Source organism: Dermacentor silvarum, chromosome 11 (genome assembly GCF_013339745.2).
Source record: "Dermacentor silvarum isolate Dsil-2018 chromosome 11, BIME_Dsil_1.4, whole genome shotgun sequence".
Taxonomy (NCBI): Eukaryota; Metazoa; Arthropoda; class Arachnida; order Ixodida; family Ixodidae; genus Dermacentor; species Dermacentor silvarum.
Window position 1 is genome coordinate 109769159 of NC_051164.1, and position 18929 is coordinate 109788087.

Sequence of the window (18929 nt, forward strand, 5' to 3'; positions counted from 1 at the left end):
GGCGTCATCTCCACACTCAGTGCCTGCTACTATAGATGCCTCTGTGTACACAGTAGTACTTTGATTCTTTTCCATGAGATGATGCCACATTATACACCCGGGTTATTGAGCACTCTGCTAAAAGCATCTTCAACGACATATGTGCTGTGGACTATAACAGTTTTGTGGTGTGGCAGTACAAACTCCAGAACACGATTTAGAAAAGCTCTCCACTCGTGGCAACAAAGTCAGCATTGCTGGACACACAGAGTATGCTTGATCTGTATCTCCAAGACACGTAAATCTGTTAGCTGGGTGATTACTGCACCTTGTCTTCCTCGCTGTTGATGCTGTAGTGTGCTTGCGTGTTTGCCTTCGTTTGCTACAGCTAGGGTTAGCATAGGAAAATTTGTATATGATGTGTCTGTGTTGAGACACATGGACTTGCTTGCATCTATTCCAGAATCCCGCCTCTGGACATGGGCCCCAGCCTGGCCTCGGAGAATTCCCAGGGATCGTACCACTCTTCGTGTTCCTCGGGCATGGAAGGCGCCACTCCTCGCATGGGTCCGTCCATGTCTGATGGAACGGGTGGCCCACGCTTTGCAACGAGTCCCCCCTATGACACACGATTCCCAGGAGGGGCACCGCACGAACCACCAGGCTTCGGCTACATGGACCCGCGGTGCAGGGTCGGTGTAGGGCCCGAGCCAGACCCATCGGACCCGTCGCAGCAGGGCCGCTTTCCTGCACCGCACCACCAGGGCTTTCCTGCTGGTGCTATGCCGCCGCACCAGGGGGCTGCATTTCCTGGGGCTTCCCAGGGGGGGCCAGCAACGGGAGTGCGTGATTTTGGCGAGCCAATGATGAGCGCCGCAGGCTTCCCACGGCCTGGCGGTGGCTATGCCGGCGACGTTCCCCACTCGCCTCACATCCAGAGCCTGCAGAAGATGACGCCCCCTTTTGACGGCAGTGGCAAAGGAGATGTACCAGTGGACCCACTGAATGGACCTCATCGCGGAAGTCCCGGCTGCATGGTGCCCCTCGAGCCAGCCTCAGCACAGTTCATGGGCGGTGGGGGCGGTGGACCCATGATGTCTCACGGCAGGGGGGCTGCCACAGCAGCAGCGCCATATCCTGCAATGGCCCCGGCCCGAAACTCCCCCGGACCTCGTGCACGGGGCCGTGGCTCCGCGAACTCTGCTGCTGCTGCTGCTGCAGCAGCTGCGGCTGCCTCCTTCGGAGGTGGAGCCAACGTGCAAGTGAAACTCGGTGCCCCCAACACCATCCAGTACCTCCCTGCGCGACCTCAGAACCCAGTGGCAGCGCCGCCGCATCGAGCACCAAGTCTGGAATTCCTACAGCGTTTTACGACGCCGCTGGCCAACCTCGACACAAAGGTGCCCACGCAGAACCTGCAGTACTTCCCGCCATCAGGACCGCCCCAGAGGCCAGGTCCTGTCATGATGATGCGAGGAGGGCCCAGCGGGCCTGGGGCTTACGCAGGAGCGCGCGGCTTGCCCCCAATGGAAGCATACGGTGGCGGCCCTAACGGGCCCCAGCACGGAGGGTTGCCTGTGGGTGCCATATTTCAGGGCGGCAAGGGACTGCGGCCGGCCTCTCCCGGAGGTGGTGCGGGTGGTGACGTGGTGTCGCAGCCATTGCCTCCGACTGTGGGCCAGGCGTTCAGCTACAAGCAAAGCCCCTTCTACGGACCCACAACGGCTGACCCGAACTACGCGGTGCAGTTCCACAACTTTCAGCAGCAGCTCTATGCCACGAATACCCGAAGCCAGGGTGCGACAACGTCTGGGCCATCGGGCGCGACAGCGGCTGCCGCAGGGTTCTTTGGCCCAAAGTGACTTGACCGCTTCCCCCTCCCCGTTTCTCGGGAAAGAAAGGAAGGAAAATCGTGGCCCCTCTCTTGCGCATGTCATCTTTCTCGGCAGTTGTGTGTTCTCCAAGCCCGAGTCATCGGTGCGTGACTCCATTTCCCACACTTGTGACACAGGTCGGGTGGGTTGCACAGTTTGGGGGAACCTCGAGGGGGCTGTGGACACTGTGGGACAGGGAGTGCTCAGGTTCCAAAACACAACTTTGAAGGCCTCTTTCTTGTCTGTGCGCGTGACTGCAGCCGACTTTCTTTTGCTCAACAAGGCTTGATGTGGCCCGCGGAGCCCCCCTGCCTCGCGTGTTTCTTTGGTGCCACCATCGAGGAGGTGCGTGACTTCATCTCGGTAGGACAGATGTGATTTCGATGAACTGTGCTGTTCTCACAGCAGTCATGCTGGAGAGGAACCAGCACTCAGATGTCCGTGCCATCTTTTTTTTGAGATCATAAGTGTTTTGGCCCCCCTTTTCTCAGTGGCTTCGGTGTTGATGGGGCCTCCCACTGGTTGTTGTTTTTTCTCGTTTTGTTGGCAGTTGTTCCTGGTGCCGTGCTCCTCATTAGCTTTGTTTACACGTTTTACAAGACTGGTGAAAAAAAAAATATATATATATATATAGTGGGGGGACGATGCAGAAAGAAAAGGTCATTTTGCCAAGAGATTCTGAACTTCTTTTACCTAACTAGCTTTTGGCAGAACGACCTACGGGGGCAAATTATAAAGGCTGACTTGTCAAGGCGCTCGCCCATGTAGCACTTGCAAGATTATCGTTCTTTAACGGTTGTGTGCTAATGCAGCTAGAAACCATGGGCCACTGGGAAGGGACACAGGCAGCTGACTTTCTTTACGGCTGCTTCTGTCGTTTTACATAAGGCAGCTTGCTCTGTTTTCTTTTTCCTTATACCTCGCCCACTGACTCGAGATGTGTTTATGGTGTGCCATGTTTGTGGTAACGTAAACCTGTCTCGCATGAAAGACGAGTGTGCAGCTTGTTTCTTTCAGTGCCAAGCGGGTGTTGTGTTTAGAAAGAGTGAGAGAACTATCGCTGTGCTGAGAGAGTCTTCTACGCACATTTTTGGCCCACTGTAGTAATGATGTTCTCAGAGAACCCTTCTCTCTCTCTTTTTTTGGACAAGCACGAGTTGTTTTCGTTTCTTCCCCCACTCCATGCCACCCGACCTGATCTTTGCTTACCCACGCAAAATTGGAAGGGGAGTGATTTTTCTGCTCAATTTTATAGTGCAACCGAGAGGAGAATGAGGAACAAAAGAAAAAAAAAAGTGAAAATACAACAAGATACGTCACTCATCGCGTCAGCCATAAGCCTAAGTTATTTATCATGAGAAAGAAAAGTCTCCGTCGTCGTCTTCACTGTGGTCTCTTCCGTTATTTTTAGCCTGTTTTATTTTTTATCTATCTCTTATTTTTAAGTCAAACTGAGAAGTGTTGAACATTGTGCTAGGTCATTATTGAAAACAAAGTTGTTCTGTGTTCCTCACAAGTGAGATCCCGTCCATGGAGTTCTAAGGGGAAAAAAAAAAAAAAAAAAGGAATGAAACCTCTGCTGCAGTCTGACAGCTGACAAGGCAGAGACACCTCGCTATATACGACTGCGGGTGCGTCAGCAACACACCTTTACGCCCTCCCTATCACTGTTCATCTTCTCACCATTGTCAACACAGTATTTCCCATGCGATGTAGCTGGAAGGATATGCAGTCTCATGTCTTGTACACCTGGAAGGGCTGGCGTTGCTTAAAATTTCTTGCCTGTACAATAGTCAGCATTTATTTAACTAATTAATAAGTTGTCTTCTAAGGTTATTCTTATAGGCTATAATAAGGTTATTCTTATAGGGGTGGGGTGTGTACATCACGCATTCTAAAGTTGTTTATTACCGCTGCCGCACATGCACTTTCAACAATCATTGAAAACTTGCATGTGGAAATGGGCTGTAAAATTTTAGTGTTTTAATCAAGGCGATGTAGTACAAGGCATTTATTAAACAACCCTATTCACTTGTCTCTACAAGCATGTATTTAACTTGAATTATCAGCAGCCACTGTTCGACTAGTAAATCAGTTGTGTTGATTTCCATACTCTACATTAGAAGGGAGGACTTGCACTTCGCGTTCACTAGTTTAAAATACACTGCGTAGGCTTGTCTAAGGCAGTAGACTGACTTTTGGCATGCACTTAGCCGCAAAACTATGGCCAGTAATTAAGCGGATGAAAATTGGGTGAGGAAATGCCAACAATCATAAGAATGTTTACAGCAATCATTGTGGATTACCTGAACACAAAACTGCAAGGAGAATTTGGGTGCCCACACTTGATTCAACTTCACCCAATTAGGGTTAGTATGGCACTTGTTGCCAAATTTACTAGCAAAAAAGAAAAAAAAAATGGGTTGCTTATAGAACAGGGGCCATATTTTCACACAAGCACTTTCGGGAATGTTCACTTTTGCGAGATTACGCGCGACTAGCGCTGGACACAACGGCGTCTACGAGCAATGACATTCTTGGCACAGTGCCAGCAATGCTTTTCCCCGTGGATGACAACACATCCAGCACTAGTTCTGTGAATTCTTGTGAAAGTATCCCTGAAAGGTGGCCATCAAAGAATACTAATGCAGTATTCCAACGCACCACGTTTAGGATTTCAGGTATACATGTAGCATTGCTGCGATTTATTGCGTAAATTGAAAATGGGCAGGTAAAACAAACACTCGTATCTCCTGGTGCAAATCGGTGTGTGGCCTCAAGGCAGTGTTTACAAGGCACTGCAAAGACTGCATTTCCTTCTAGCTGCAGCATTCTCTCCTTCCTCGGCATACATGCAATGTCCCACTGTGCATGGCTCTCTTCCCATCGTTGTTGCCCAATGGAATGCGTGGTTTTCTGGCCCAGTCTTAGTTCCTTTTTGTCAGTGAGGACAGGAAGAACACAGAGGTGATGAAAAACATAAAAAACAAATGATCAGGAGTGGGCATCGTTTTCATGGCTCATCTTGAATAACGGCCCGCACATGCAAGGAAAATGCTCAAAATGGGAGAGTTTTCCCTGTCCCTAGCACCATCGCATCTTTTCCCTGTCTCGTGGTTCTTTCCTATTTGTCGAATGTTCTCAACATTTTTTTTCTTTCTCACATCTTTGTGTACCTGTTTTTCTAGCACTATATAATTTCTATTAACACCTGCCTGGAATGAAAAGTGATGCCGCTGTACCTGTTGAACATTAAACATTGCCATCTGTGGGTCATAGAATTTCGAAGGAAGAGAAGTTTTGCACTTAGAGCTAAATTTGATTGCATGCTTACATTTATTTTCAAAAATATATATGTGAGCAAGCAATGCAGAATGTACTACAAAAATCTAAGAGTTGCGTTGGTGGCCTAATTCCAAAAAAACGTAATCTGTGCAGCCAACGCTATGTTTTAGGCAAAGTTAAGCCAAGCCAAATCTCGCATCTTGGCACACCCACAATGGCTACACTATGAAACTTTCATAGGCGGCAGCGCTGCATTTCAGTCTAGATGGTATTGTAGGAAGTTCGCAAGTCTAATGCAATACAGATTGGCCCTTCCCGTTGTCTGTAATGTGAATAATTGACAAATCAAAGGGGAGCGGATCTCGGTATTAGTGAATCACGTAGACGGTAGAATGTACAGGGCAGATCTTTAGTTGTCGTTTGCACTGTGCTCTGTCAGGCACATTGAAGTATTGTTCCTTTAGCCAGCTTAGCCTTATTGAAAATTTTAGGAAGTCATACCATGCTCACAGGACATGATTTTATGTTCTTTATTGTTTGCGTAGCACCTGCAGCATAAGATCAGTGTCAAGATTCAGAAATTTGTACTGTGATTGAGTTTACAGAGCTGGGTGCTGTTCATCACACCATGCCGTGATTTTGGGAAGAGCAAAATGTTTGCCTTCTTCTCCAATGTCCAAACATTGCGCTTGGCAGGTTTTGGTGCTTTTGTTGATTGCAATGTGCATCATTGAGCTGCGGGCGAATGATCGGCGATTGCGGCTTTGACGGCAGCCACCACGTGGGTGCTCTTGCCAGGCTGCCTGCTGTTTTGCAACATTGGCAGTGTTGCAGCTCAACAAATAGCTCAGATTGCACGAGGAACATACTTCCTTTTTATTTAAAACATTTTTTGGCACCTTACTATGTTTGTCACATTGGCACTGGCAGTTGACAGATATATTGAAAAGTTGTTATAGGCTTTGTCTGAGGCAGCTCTTCATTCAAGCCCACTGTGGTTTCTCTTCTTCATTACCAGCCGATCATATTGCATGGGCTCTCATTTTTGCAAAGTATGGGAATAATACACATCGTCACCTTATTTCCTTCTGCCCGCCTGCCACTTTGATCTCCTTTTTTTTTTTCGCTTTTTTTCCCCCATCAAGCAACAGGGTAGCGTCAACGCGCGACAAAAAAAAAAAAAAAAACGAAAAAAAAAAATAGGCGCGTCGTCCGACCATTGTCAGCCTCCAGCAAGTGAGACAAGCCGTGCGACGTCGTGCTTTTGTTCGCAGTGTGTCTTTTGCAGCCGTGTGCCAAATCTAGATTATCTCCTAGGTGCTTTGTTTTTTTTCCCCCTTCAAGTACTTTTGTTTTTGTCTTTCCCATCGTCTTCAACTAACGTGACATCGTCTGCCGCCCCATACGTACGCTTTTGACAGGTGGCATTCCCTTTCATTCGTATTTTCTGAGAGCGGGAGGGAGGCTGAGAATTCATGCGCCTGCTAACCAAGGCGAGGGGGTGCAGGGGCACTGTCGTCGAAGGACGCCCAGCGAACTGCGTCGTTCGCCGCGTCGATTGCTTTCAGCAGAGGAGCAATAAAGAGTCTGCCGCGGGAGGGGATCTTTTCGGGGTGAGGGAAACTGGGGCGAATTTTACCTCAATCGCGGACGGGCGAACACCGCCGCAACGCGAGTGGGAATAAAAAAAAGTGTCGCGTGAGAGGGAAATAATTTATGCTTTGCAGCGCCGTGTACTGCAGCTTTTTAAGGTGTTTGTTTATTTTTGTTTTAGTCTTTTTTTTTTTTTTATTCCTCCATTCCCACCCTGTACAAATTGTAAGCAGATGGTTCATGTGTGTGTGTGTGCCGTTGTCATTGTACAGCTGTGCCTATGTGTGTCTTTTTTGTGTCGTCCAAGTCACTTTTCACAGGTTGGTGTGTGTTGTATCTTGTTAAAAAAACGCGCCAGGATCGTCAAAGATCGTGCCGTGGCGCTGCCCCGGGCTCTCCCCCCGCGTGCGCGGCATGTTTCTTTTAACCTTCTCGAAATATTCTTCTGGGAAAAAAAAATCTTTTAATGCTGTTCTTTTTTGTTTTCTTGAAAGTGTGATATGCTTGCTGCGTGTGTGCCTGGGGAGAAAAATGTATAAAGATGCGTGCGTGGGAGCCTGCGAGAAATGTTGATTTGCTGTTTTTTTTCTTTCTTTTTCTGGTATGCGTGTGCCACATCATGATGAAGAGAAGTAATAAAAGTTTTTTTTTTGCAGACATTCCTTATGCAGTTTCGGTTATTGCCGATAGATGGAGTATTACGAGCATCCTTTTCGAAGCAGGAGGATGGCTCGTGCCACTATGCCTTTTCTTTTTTTTTTTTTTTAACGTTTCTGGTGTTATGTGCCCTTGAGATCCATGGTTTGTCCTAAAGAACTACAGAATGTTAAAGTACAATTATTATATCGTAAGAGAGTAATGTTGTTATCATGTTGTTAACAAAACATGTTCAGTGGTTTCTACACCGTTTCTACAAGCTACACATGGATAGCCATAGGTGAATTTTTTTACTATATATGATGTCTTCTCGAGCACCCTGACCAGGCTTTGAACAGTAAATAGATTGCACTTTAAACTATCGTATAAATTATCTTTTATAATCACATTATTTGCTGCTTTGTGCAGTGTCATAGCCGAGTTTCATAAAGTATATGAATTTGGGGTCGTTAAACGATTTTAAGAATCTTTTGTCGTTTGACAAAAAAGTTTGCTTGTTCATTCTTGAACTGTCCGTTGGAAATATTCTGATATTGAAAGGATGCAAGAAGTGCGCTTGTATTGAGCAAGTTTATACAGAGAAATTCCTGAAGCAAGTGAAATCGGCATCGCCAAGGTCGTCGAGAAAGTCGATGTGATCTAACAACAGCGTGTTGCCTGCTTGTGTGCTGTGCCTAAGGGTTAAATTATCTTTAATAAAAGGTGTATATATCCCTTAAAGTCTGGACAAGCTTTAAAAAATGTGTGCTATTACCTCCTTGGTATTGCATGCACAGGATTGTACGAATTTTATTGTTCACAGGTTGGCAGGTATGCTGAATAATGTTTACCTATTTTAGCACTACCAGCACCACTTGCAGCTGAACTACTGTTTTATTAGAAATCTTATAGAAAGGAAGCACTCAAGGCATTAACTGCTCAATGAAGGCCTTAGCTGTACACGTTGATACCTGCCAACATTTACAATTTTATCATATGTCAAACTTTTTGCACTTGTTTACAACTGTCGTAACCAATAATTTTATCATTTTTCATTTGTATCTAGTGTAGAACAAAACTGATTTCAAAAGATTATGAATACCATTGTGGATCGTTCTTTCAGACCTGTCGATTATTCTGGCCTTGGCGCAGCAGCGATATCAACTTATAGAACCAATGTATATCGAAAACTAAAATTTCAGCTGCCATTTCATGAATGAACTTGATAAACATTTCTTTTTGTCCATGGCACAGGTCATTCTTGCTGCAACTATAAATTGAGTGCCTATTCACAGCATCCCTAGAAAAAAAGTCAGCGAAGCTTGAATGAACAGTCAATATGTTGAGTAATCAGACAATTTTTAATATATTTCACCAAAATTTGGTAACTTGCGGTTTCAGTTGTAGTGTTTTTCATATTCTAAGGTATGAAGGTCTGCTGTACGTATATCGTTTGAGTTGAGAGTTCTTGCCTGCCGTTAAGTGGAGATCATGCATTAAGGCATTAGATCGTCTACATGAGCAAGAAATGGAATGTGAAGAATAGTCAGTGCTCACCGTAGTAACTCGGTGACTATATGGCATTCTCCTTCTGCCATTGCAGCACTTCTCATAGTTCAGGTATTTCGTTGAGGCATGCTATTCAAATAATAATGAAGCCATCCATCCAATAAAACTAATCAGACACAAGGCTATGACTCGGGAGTAAGATGTGGCAACATGGAAGGTTTTAAAACTAGTTAAGAGATGGTAATCAGATCCTTAGGTGCACTCTAAAAAATGTTCACACCCTTTGGGGTGTAACTTCACTATATAAAAGGAGCCTATACTTTTTAAGGTGTATCTTGTCCTTAAGCACTACTTTTAAAAACGTTTGCACCCTTTGGGGCTTATCTTGACCCACAACAATAATCATCATCTGTCATGCGCGCCTTTCCTTTTTTTTTTTTTTAACGCTGCACGCCTGGTACTTCCAGGCCATGAACGACATGTGCATTATTAGTGTGACATAGCATTCTCTATAGGAAAATAGCGAGCGCAGACCTTTCAAGAAAGGAAACGCAAGCAAGGCAGTTGACTATTGTTGTGGGACAAGACCCAACAGGTGCAGACTTCTTTAAGAGCGAATGATCATCTGTCTTACTTGCATTTCCTCTCTTGAAAACACTGCACTCACTGCTTTTCTGTCAAGAATGTTGTCACACTGACAACATGCATGCTATTCGTGACCTGGAAGTGCTGGGCGAGCAGCGTTAACAGAAAGGTACGCAACATAGATGACGATTATTGTTTGGGGACAAGATAAGCCCTAAAGAGTGCAAAGTTTTCTTAGAGTGCGATGGTTATCGCACGAACAATATTTGCTCCTGAAAAGGCGACGAGGGAACGTTGACTGCGGCCCCACGTGGCAGCGCATGAATTCATTGGTTCTGCTGTTGTACGCATCACCACCTTTCTCAGGTTATAAATAAACCTTGGCTGGAAGCTGACGCCTGTTGGTATGCATACTCGCATGTTCTTGTGTCTGTGCTGTTTTGCTAAAATGCAACATGAATTTCACGAGACTTTGAAGCTAAGCTAGTTGGTTCTTGTTCAACATGGTGAACTGTGCACGCGATGAAATGAGATGGATACAAACAGTATAGAGCTTGTGCCATCGTCTATATCGACCAACTTGCTCAAGCATTCACTACAGCACCATTCTTTTCCATCTACAGCTATTACTGGCTGCTCAGAAAGTACTGGGAAATTCTTGTGATGAGTGCTGTAACCAAAGCTTAACTAGGTCGACTCCCGACAAAGAGCTTAGCACAACCATTGAACTAGACTGTGGTTGTAAAGCAGCTGTAGTTGTATATTGTATAGTAGCTTTAAAGCAGCTCTAGCTGTAAAACAGCTAGAAGGTCCTCCCCTAAGGTGGTCGTTGAAGGCACAAAGCATATAGGCACAAGGTCTGTACGTTCAGCTATCGCTGTTGAAGCTCGTATGCACTGCACCATGAATTGTTTTTATTCTTCCAAACTTGTAAATCTTAATGTTGGCTTAGTGCACACATACTATACTACTAATGTGTTTTAGGTTAGATTGGTCAATGGGAGATCTTGTCCTACTGACGCGATACTGGTACTACATTACTCCAGGAAAGTTGTTGTGAAGCATCACACTCCAGCTTTCCAGTACAAAACCTATCATCAGTTCTTCTGTGTTGGGCGAGTTTTCCATGCGAGATAACACAAAGCATCTAGTACGAAATTATTTATTGACAAGTAGATACGAAGACAATCACCATCACTAGTTTCTCTAGGCTCGTGGAACCAATGACTAGAGTGTTCTTTGACTCCATTGAATCTTTTGGCACATAAAACATGGAATGTTGACCACAGTCGGCGTGTTTATGAGAAATCTTCATCTGAGAACACAATCTCATTTCTTTGCACAGACACAAAACACAAGCTGTGGTACTTACTGAGCAAAATATGCTTAATTTAAAAACAGTTCGCAGAAATTGTAGCAATATGTGCAAAGCAAAAACTCTCTTTTTATGGCCAAGTATTTTAGATACGAGACACAGATGTATGCTTTCGTTCTAAAGCAGTGCACATTCTACTGGCTGCATAAAATGCCACAATATTATACAGAAGCACGCAGACAAGGAGATGTCCCAAGCTTTTGTGCAGATCAATGATAACAATAGACAGACACATCTAGTAGATTCTATCAACATGGGCACAGGCTAAAGATGTCAAACTTTTGTTACTGGACTAAGCAACATACAAGCTTCTGAGGTCAAGACAATCGCTTCACTACAACTTGTCAAGTGCAGTACTAGCAATTAACATGCTAACTTCGCACAAATTTGGAAGAATGCAAGTTTGGGCATGTTGGTATTCCATTTTAGCTTTTAGCACACAAAAGACACAGTGCTAGGAAACTAGGTTGCCTGACAAACCACAAAAAAGGCTTTGTTAAATGTGACACCCACATTGTTTATGAGCTGCCATTGTAATGTGAAAGAAAGTATATCAGGCCAAACGGGACAAAGCACGAATAACAGGTTGGGGGAGCATGAGAGCAACGTGCAAAATCACGGTGTGGGCCATCTAATGCAGAAACTGAGTGTGAGCTCTGGTATGCACAGTGCTGCATAACAGGAGGAAGTGCCATGCAAACGACACACAAGATCATAGAAGTGACGAAGGTCGCTAGTTTGGGAGCCACGTGCATTAGTGCGGCATCTATTGTGACCTTTCTAAAAAAGAGTCGGATTATCTTAACCATACTCAAAGAGTAGCTCTGTGGGGATGGCAGTACAGACTAATCTCATAAACTTGTAACTTCGCACTTTCTTAATTTCGCTTTATTATTATTTGTTGCTTTTATATCACAATTTATGAAATTGTACAATGCGCTTGCACAAGCTGTTCTTTGTCTCCTAATGTGTGCGTGTGTGTGAGATGCTTGTGAAAATAAATTATTATTGGAAGTGAGCACTTCGTTTAAGTCTGTCTAAACTGTTCCTGCATCCTTAGTGCACTAAAAGCTAATATAAAAATTGGCGCAAATGTTGACACCAGAAAAGGCTATCTATACACATACTCAGGTAATCTTGGAACAGAATTCCTTGACAAGAATATTATAGCAGTACAAGTATTAATGAGGCTATATCATAACCTGTAATTAAATGGGAAATCTACCCATTCATACAATTTCCTACACCTTACATATTCCTGTGGAACTCACCCTGAAACCTTAACCTCATAGAAATGTTAGATTTGCGTTGCTTGTTATAGGTGGAGTCAGCTCTCGATTATAGAAAATCACACAGGACTTTGCAACATAGTAAGGACGTAAAATAAGGGGGTTTCATCCCTGGCATTTGAGGTATAAACATATCATGAGGTAAAACTTATCACAACTCTTTGATGAGACATGCAACTTAATTCTTCATGTCCACGGTAAAAAATTTACATGCAAAGCCGTCCCCAAAACTGCATAACCCATAAAGTATGTGACAATGTGCTTTGAATAGGTATCACTTTGCCACAAATTGACTGCCACATCTGCCCAGACAACAGAGCGGAACTTTCTTTCAACTCGACTAGGTCCAAAAAATGCTGTCCAATACAACACTGGGCTTGAGGCAGCAATCAGCCGCGTCACCACTTGAACGTTTGCAAAGAGAACTGTGATAGCAAGAAAACCAACAGCATGCAAAACATATGGAATGTGTCGCTTGTCACTGCAGCGCTTTATGGCAGAGGCCGAGGAGTGCAGGATGACTATGACAACCGGCAAAGCGAGAACGAAATTGGGCAGTTGCTTCAGGCGATAGTACATAAGAAAACCAACATCCCAGTAGTGCGACTGCACGTATCCGTAGGAGAAAGGAATTAGATTCGAACACCACTTGGAAGCATTGCGGCCAGCCAGCCTAAACCCTGACTCAGCTGCTTGATTTAGGATTGCAGCAGAGAATCTCTGGGAGTAGTCAGGTATGCAGAACAGCGACCACGCGTAACACTGGAACAGGAGAAACGGCAGGAAGCAGAACGCTGCCCGGAAGACCGACCTGACGGGTGTCAGCCCACAGACCAAGCCGGAATAGAGCAGGAATCCAGCCGACATAAACCCGTTGGACCGAACCAGGCCGCCCAGGCAGAAGAACAGCGTCGCCAGATTTGGCCTGTTTTGCTCGAGCAACAGTAGACCCAAGAAGCTGACAGCTGCGAACACGGATTCACTGTAGCAGGCGCTGAAGAAGATGGAGGCCGGGTTGAAGCAGAACAAGAGGACCGCCTCGTCAGCGTGCTCCTTGGAGAAGAGCTGGTGCGTCAGACGGTGCAATGCCACGGCGGCGACGACGAAGAAGGACACGTTGACGAGAACACCGCTGAGAACGAGCACGCTGTGGCGCGACAGGTAGACACTGGTGAGCGGGTCGACGAGGCCGTCAGCGGTCTGACGGACGAGCCACGGGTACAGCGGGAAGAAGGCCAGCGTCTGCTCGTACGTGTAGCCGTGCTCGGCGATGTGCAAGAAGTACTGGCTGTCCCAGCGCGTCAGGCCACCGAAGAGCCACGAGACGAGGCGATCTCCCAGGTCCCTGCTCGCGGGCCAGGGTGAACGAAAGGCGTCCGCGTTGTGGTCAGGCACTGCCCAGTTGAAGGCCACCTGGCAAGACGACATCGGACATGCGGCTCTTTTTCGAAGCACGAATTACACGAATCAAAGAGAACGCGCGAAAATTCAAGATGCGCCTCTAGTGAACTCGCAACGGCTAAAACAGCTTGAATGCTTCCCCTTTTCGGCTCCAGAAAGGATGCCTCATTAAAACACCGAGATCCTGTGCATTTTTCGGCCAACAGAAGCAGGTTTTAATAAGAATTTAAGGAATTGAACACCAGTTCCTGTGAAGCTAACAGGCTTGACTGGCTGGTTACGTTTCGTGTGGCCACCGTTTCAAAAACTATGACTCGAGGCAGGCGCTGCTCGACGATTAGTACCATTTACTTTCTGTACATAACGATGGTTGATTTTGCGATCAGAAGGCATGGTGAAACTCACCTGAAGCAGAAATATCACGAAACGGGAGAATAACGCGAGCACGACTACACTGGAATTCATTTTATGAAATTCAGTGGCGCAACATTTCCCTTCACCGTGTGTTTACAAACATCGCGCCATGAGCGCAACCGATAAGTCTGAAAACATGGCGGCCAAGAGCGCCAGTGATCAAGCTGCAGTGGCGGCTCGATTTGGCTCTTTCTTGAAAATTACTACAAGCGCTTTGCTATGACAACGCTAGAGTGACCTAGAATATGGGAGAGTGTCCAAAGCGCCGGCTCCGGCGAGGGCCTTTTTCTGTGAACTGCCGCGCCGCGCCGCTGCTGCTCCGGACCCGTGGGCTTTTCGCGCTCGCGAAGCGCGCGGGAAGCGAGGGTCGTCTGCTACGCGCTGTAGTTTTTTGCGTTGGTTTTCCACGCAAAGCACTTAAACTCTATTTAACTTCAACAGTGTGGCACTGCATGGAGCTTACGCATCTTTGAGCGTTTCTTTGTGCTTGGGCAGCAAGATAATGCAAAAACTAACGTATCAAACTCATCAGCGCGGCCTAGCTGCGGTGCTAGAGTTCAGGAACGGTATTACGGTAACTGTGCGTGCGTAGAAACACGCTAAATGAGCTCGTGCGAGGAAAGAACGTAAAAAAGAAACGTTCGCATAGGTACGCGGGCAATAGCATCATGCTTGCAAGAATAAGAGTAACGAAAAGAGTAAATTACTCGCGCAGTCAAGTGAAGTACTTACGTGCGTGCAGTGACCGCACTCGCGCAGTCAAGTGAAGTACTTACGTGCGTGCAGTGACCGCTTCGCTCACCACTACGCGCATTTCGCTCACGGTCAGTAGTGGTTTAGAGCCATATGCATATGTATTTATTCATTATTTCTTTAGCCTCGACAATACTTTATTATGAGCAGAGCGCCATGAGAAGGTGTAAGGGAAACAAGAGAAGGAGCGGAGACGGCCCTAACGCCGCAATTGTTGGCCTATTTCGCTTCATAGATAGCGTACACGAACAATTCTTGCTGTACGCTAACTCTTCAATACAAACTTCGCGCACGATGTACCTTAAGGTTCACCGTGAGCGAAGCTGGTTTCAAATTCAGACATTCGAAAGAAAAGCCATTCCAGCCAATAGGTTAATAAACATAAAAAAAGGTGAACAAATATATATTTTTCTACATTGAAATCAATAGATAGCTACTACTGGCCTAGTTATTCACTCATTTCTTATGCAAACGTTATTGCAGCAATATCCTTGTTTTATTAATACGTGAATCCTCTCTGAAATTACCAACATAGCTTCTCATGATATATAATAGTTATTGCTTAACGTGTGATTTTTACATAAACTAACAAGCATTCATGGCGCGTGATGATGTTTGTGCTTGCATTATATTGAGTGGAAAATCGTCTTGAATATTGTAATCTTTGATGCACTACAAATATCGCTATTGATTCTACATATCCCTAAAATAGTTACCTTCAATCAGTAAAACATGAGAAGTTTATGTTCTGGTGATTAGTTGCCTCTTTCATTACGTAACTACAAGTATGTAAATATTTATCAGTAAGTATATTTGCTGTGTACGAACCAGCGAGCATGCGCAATAAATATTCCTAAAGTTACTTTCATGTTAAAATTCGTTCATAGTGTTTGCGCTCTTGCAACACAGGAAGGCGAAAGACGAGTTGCACATCCGTAAAGCGTCATGTTTGTTTTCTGACGTTCGCTCGTAATTATGAAATGAGGTGTACGTACACAATGTTGCACTGTTAGCGTTTCATTTATTTTGGTTTGTCTTGTTTTTTGCTGCGTAAATTCCTCACGTACCCTTTACCTACACGCCGTGGTAGCTTAGTGGTTTTGGTAGGTTGGACTGCTAAACTCAAGGACGCGGGTTCGATTCGCGGCCACGGCGGCTTACATTTTGATGGAGGTGAAATGCATAAAACACCCATGTACATAAATATATGTGCACGTTAAAGAACCCCAGGCGGTCGAAATTACCGGAGCCCTCCAATACGGCGTTTCTCATAGCCATATTTTGATTTATGGATGTAAAACCCCAGAAATTATCATTACTATTATTACCCTTTACCTGTGCTCTCAGTTCTACATGATATATGAGCAAGTTCGACACGCTGGGATCGAGATTGGCATTCAACACGTTCTTATCGTCACACCCACACCATCAGAGGGATTTCTGGCCGAAAAAGCGGGTTTGCACCACACGTGATATTGTTGTCGTTAATCGCGACGTGAATGCAAGTATGTCAAGTTACTAATGCCATGACCCATCAGTCATCTTAGTCACGCATCTGTGCCTTTCCACGCTATACTTTGGAATATATACCAAGTGAACGAGACGCGAGAGTTACGTGGTTTGTATTTATTTTTGGTACCGCGGCCCCACCGACGGACACATTCCGCTTCCCAAGAGCCTGTTAAGGATTTCGCCTTAATAAAGAAACAGCAGAGCGCCGAAGGCAGTCTTATAAAACAAACCGAATGCACGAAATAAAAGAAAGGGAACGATAGGGTGTAAAAGCGTTAGCATGAGCTAACCATATTTTCCACGTTCTCCTGGTTGTCATCGCGATTTCCAGCTTATTTTCTTCTGCAGCACGTTCACGTTGCTCATTCACGCATAACTAAATGAAGTAAGCGCGTGGAATGCGTTACTCAAACAGCCGCGTAAGCGCGGACCAAGCGAGCTAGAAGGAAATATACAAAATACTCGTATTCACAGCCAGCAAACGCGTTCTCTGTGCGGTGAGTCACTGCGGTATTACGTTGCGGTGACGTGGTACTTAATATATCCCAAATTATTGCGATGTTGGCTAATAGCAACCAAAATATCAGGCTCGTAGCAGACGCCCGCCGCCTTGGCGCGGCTTCCGCAGCGGAGAAAACCCACGGGTCCGGTACAGCAGCGCCGCGGCGCGGGAGTTCACACAAAAAGGTCCTCGCTCCTCCCATGTATTCGCGCGGCGCTTTGGACACTCTCCCATATTCTAGGTCACTCTAACAACGCCTCCCATATGCTCCCATTAGACCATATTCTAGTACACTCTAGCTCCCATATATTCTATGCCTGCCGGATTATCGGCGATCCCATGGATAGCGGATAGTATGGCGGTGGCGCCACTTACGTAGGGTTATTTTACGTTTTTTTTTAGCTTTTTACGTTTTTGGTGTTCATAGGTGACGAAAATACGTAAAAGTGAATAAAATTTGTGTAAATACATATATATGTTAGTGTTGTAATATTATAGCAATATAAGGCGGTCGTCTTCAAAACTTGTGATGGGGGCGCCACTTACGTATGGGCATAGCCTCCCTGCCGGATGAGCGCGAAAAGGACGCCGTCTATGGCAGCGCCACTAGAGTGTACACTCTAAGCGCCACTTACGTAGGGTGAGAATCAGCATAATGAAGGGAGCGGCAAACCTCGTCACGGTGATGTCGCAACTCCGCATGATAGCAGTAGCGGACGACGAAAGTTGTTCCCATAATAAAAGGTTTGAATCAGCGGTTGTGGTGGTAGCAGACGTTTTCTTTTTTGGAAGCCGCAGAATTGGAAACGTCGCTGTGAATGTTTCGCTGCTTTCCATAAGTTTTTTCTTGCAGCGATATCGTCGAAAATGCGAAGTTTACTTTCAAAAACTTTCAAAAAGCGCACCTTAGACGCATACTATAGCCGTCGGCCGGCGGCCGTTGTCGGAACCACCGTTGGTCGGAACTGGTCGGAACTATGGCGGTGGCGCCACTTACGTAGGGTTGTCGCGTGCGAGCTTTTTTCCTTTTTGGTGCTCATAGGTGAAAAAAAATACGTAAAAGTAAATAAAATTCTGTAAATACTTATATATCTTAGTGTTGTAATAATATAGCAATATAAAGCGGTCGTCGTCAAACTTTTGATGGGAGCGCCACTTACGTATGGATCTAAGGTGCGCTCTTTGAAAGTTTTTGAAAGTAAACTTCGCATTTTCGGCAATATCGCTGCAAGAAAAACTTAGGGAAAGCAGCGAAACATTCACAGCGACGTTTCCAATTCTGCGGCTTCCAAAAAAGAAAACATCTGCTACCACCACAACCGCTGATTCAAACCTTTATTATGACAAGAGTGGGCGTCAGTATATTAACTCTATGGGAACAACTTTCGTCGTCCGCTACTGCTATCATGCGGAGTTGCGACATCACCGTGACGAGGTTTGCTGCTCCCTTCAAAATGCTGATTCTTACCCTACGTAAGTGGCGCTGCCATAGACGGCGTCCTTTTCGCGCTCATCCGGCAGGCATAGATTATATAGGAGGCTATGCGTAAGTGGCGCCCTCATCATAAGTCACGGCCGGGCTCGACTGGCGCGCGCGCTCGCTTCTTACGGCCTTCGCATCGGGGCTAGTTCATGCCTATCGCCGCTGCTTGGAGGGGGGCGCTGCGACCCCACCCTCTTGCTCAGCTGCTCCCAGCTGATCTGTGCAGGCGCGCAACGCTGGAAGATTGGGTCGGGCGCGCTTCTTACCTCACCGTACATTCAAGAACAAGTCGCCTAATTGTAGAGGACTCGTAAATGGTTCATCTAGGCTTCTTATAAATGGATGCAGTGTAACTGTATTAATACATCAAGCTTCTTTAAATTCACTGGGGATGCATGCGCCGGGAGAACAGCTCTCCGCCATCAAATGCATTTTGAGGAAAGAAAATAAATATTTATTGCTCGTATGGCACTTACAATGGTTGCCATACTTTCAGGCGAAAACTCTTGCGGGCACAGTAGCTCACAAATGTGTCTTATTCACAATTACAATCTGAAGGGTTTCCTTGGCGGCTTGTGTACATATAGGCCGAAGGCTTGTTGTTTTCTTCAGTCAGTTGGTTTGACTGATTTACAAGGAGTATTCTCAGAAACTTCTCGGTAATTAGATTTGCGGATCGTATCGCATGACTGTCGTCAACACCTTCAGGCAGCTCAAGATGAGAGCGCGTTGTAAATAG

General features: G+C 45.6%; 2 protein-coding genes across 6 annotated transcripts in view; one reads left to right on the forward strand and one right to left on the reverse strand.

The window, feature by feature from the left end:
- LOC119434064 (collagen alpha-1(I) chain-like) overlaps window positions 1-7382 on the forward strand; it is a 135434-nt gene extending 128052 nt beyond the window's left edge. For all 5 annotated transcript variants that reach the window (XM_037701379.2, XM_049658835.1, XM_049658836.1 and 2 more), the window contains one exon: window positions 443-7382. In XM_037701379.2, coding sequence (XP_037557307.1) covers window positions 443-1841 — 1399 coding nt within the window. In that variant the 3' untranslated portion in view covers window positions 1842-7382. The remainder of the gene's footprint in view (window positions 1-442) is intronic.
- A 3225-nt stretch (window positions 7383-10607) lies between these two features.
- On the reverse strand, window positions 10608-14130 carry LOC119434008 (GPI mannosyltransferase 2). Its single transcript, XM_037701304.2, has 2 exons — window positions 13932-14130; window positions 10608-13538 (listed from the first exon to the last, which is right to left on the reverse strand). The coding sequence occupies exons 1-2, from the start codon at window positions 13989-13991 to the stop codon at window positions 12312-12314; spliced, it is 1287 nt and encodes a 428-aa protein (XP_037557232.1). The 5' UTR covers window positions 13992-14130; the 3' UTR covers window positions 10608-12311.
- Between the last annotated feature and the right edge of the window lie 4799 nt (window positions 14131-18929).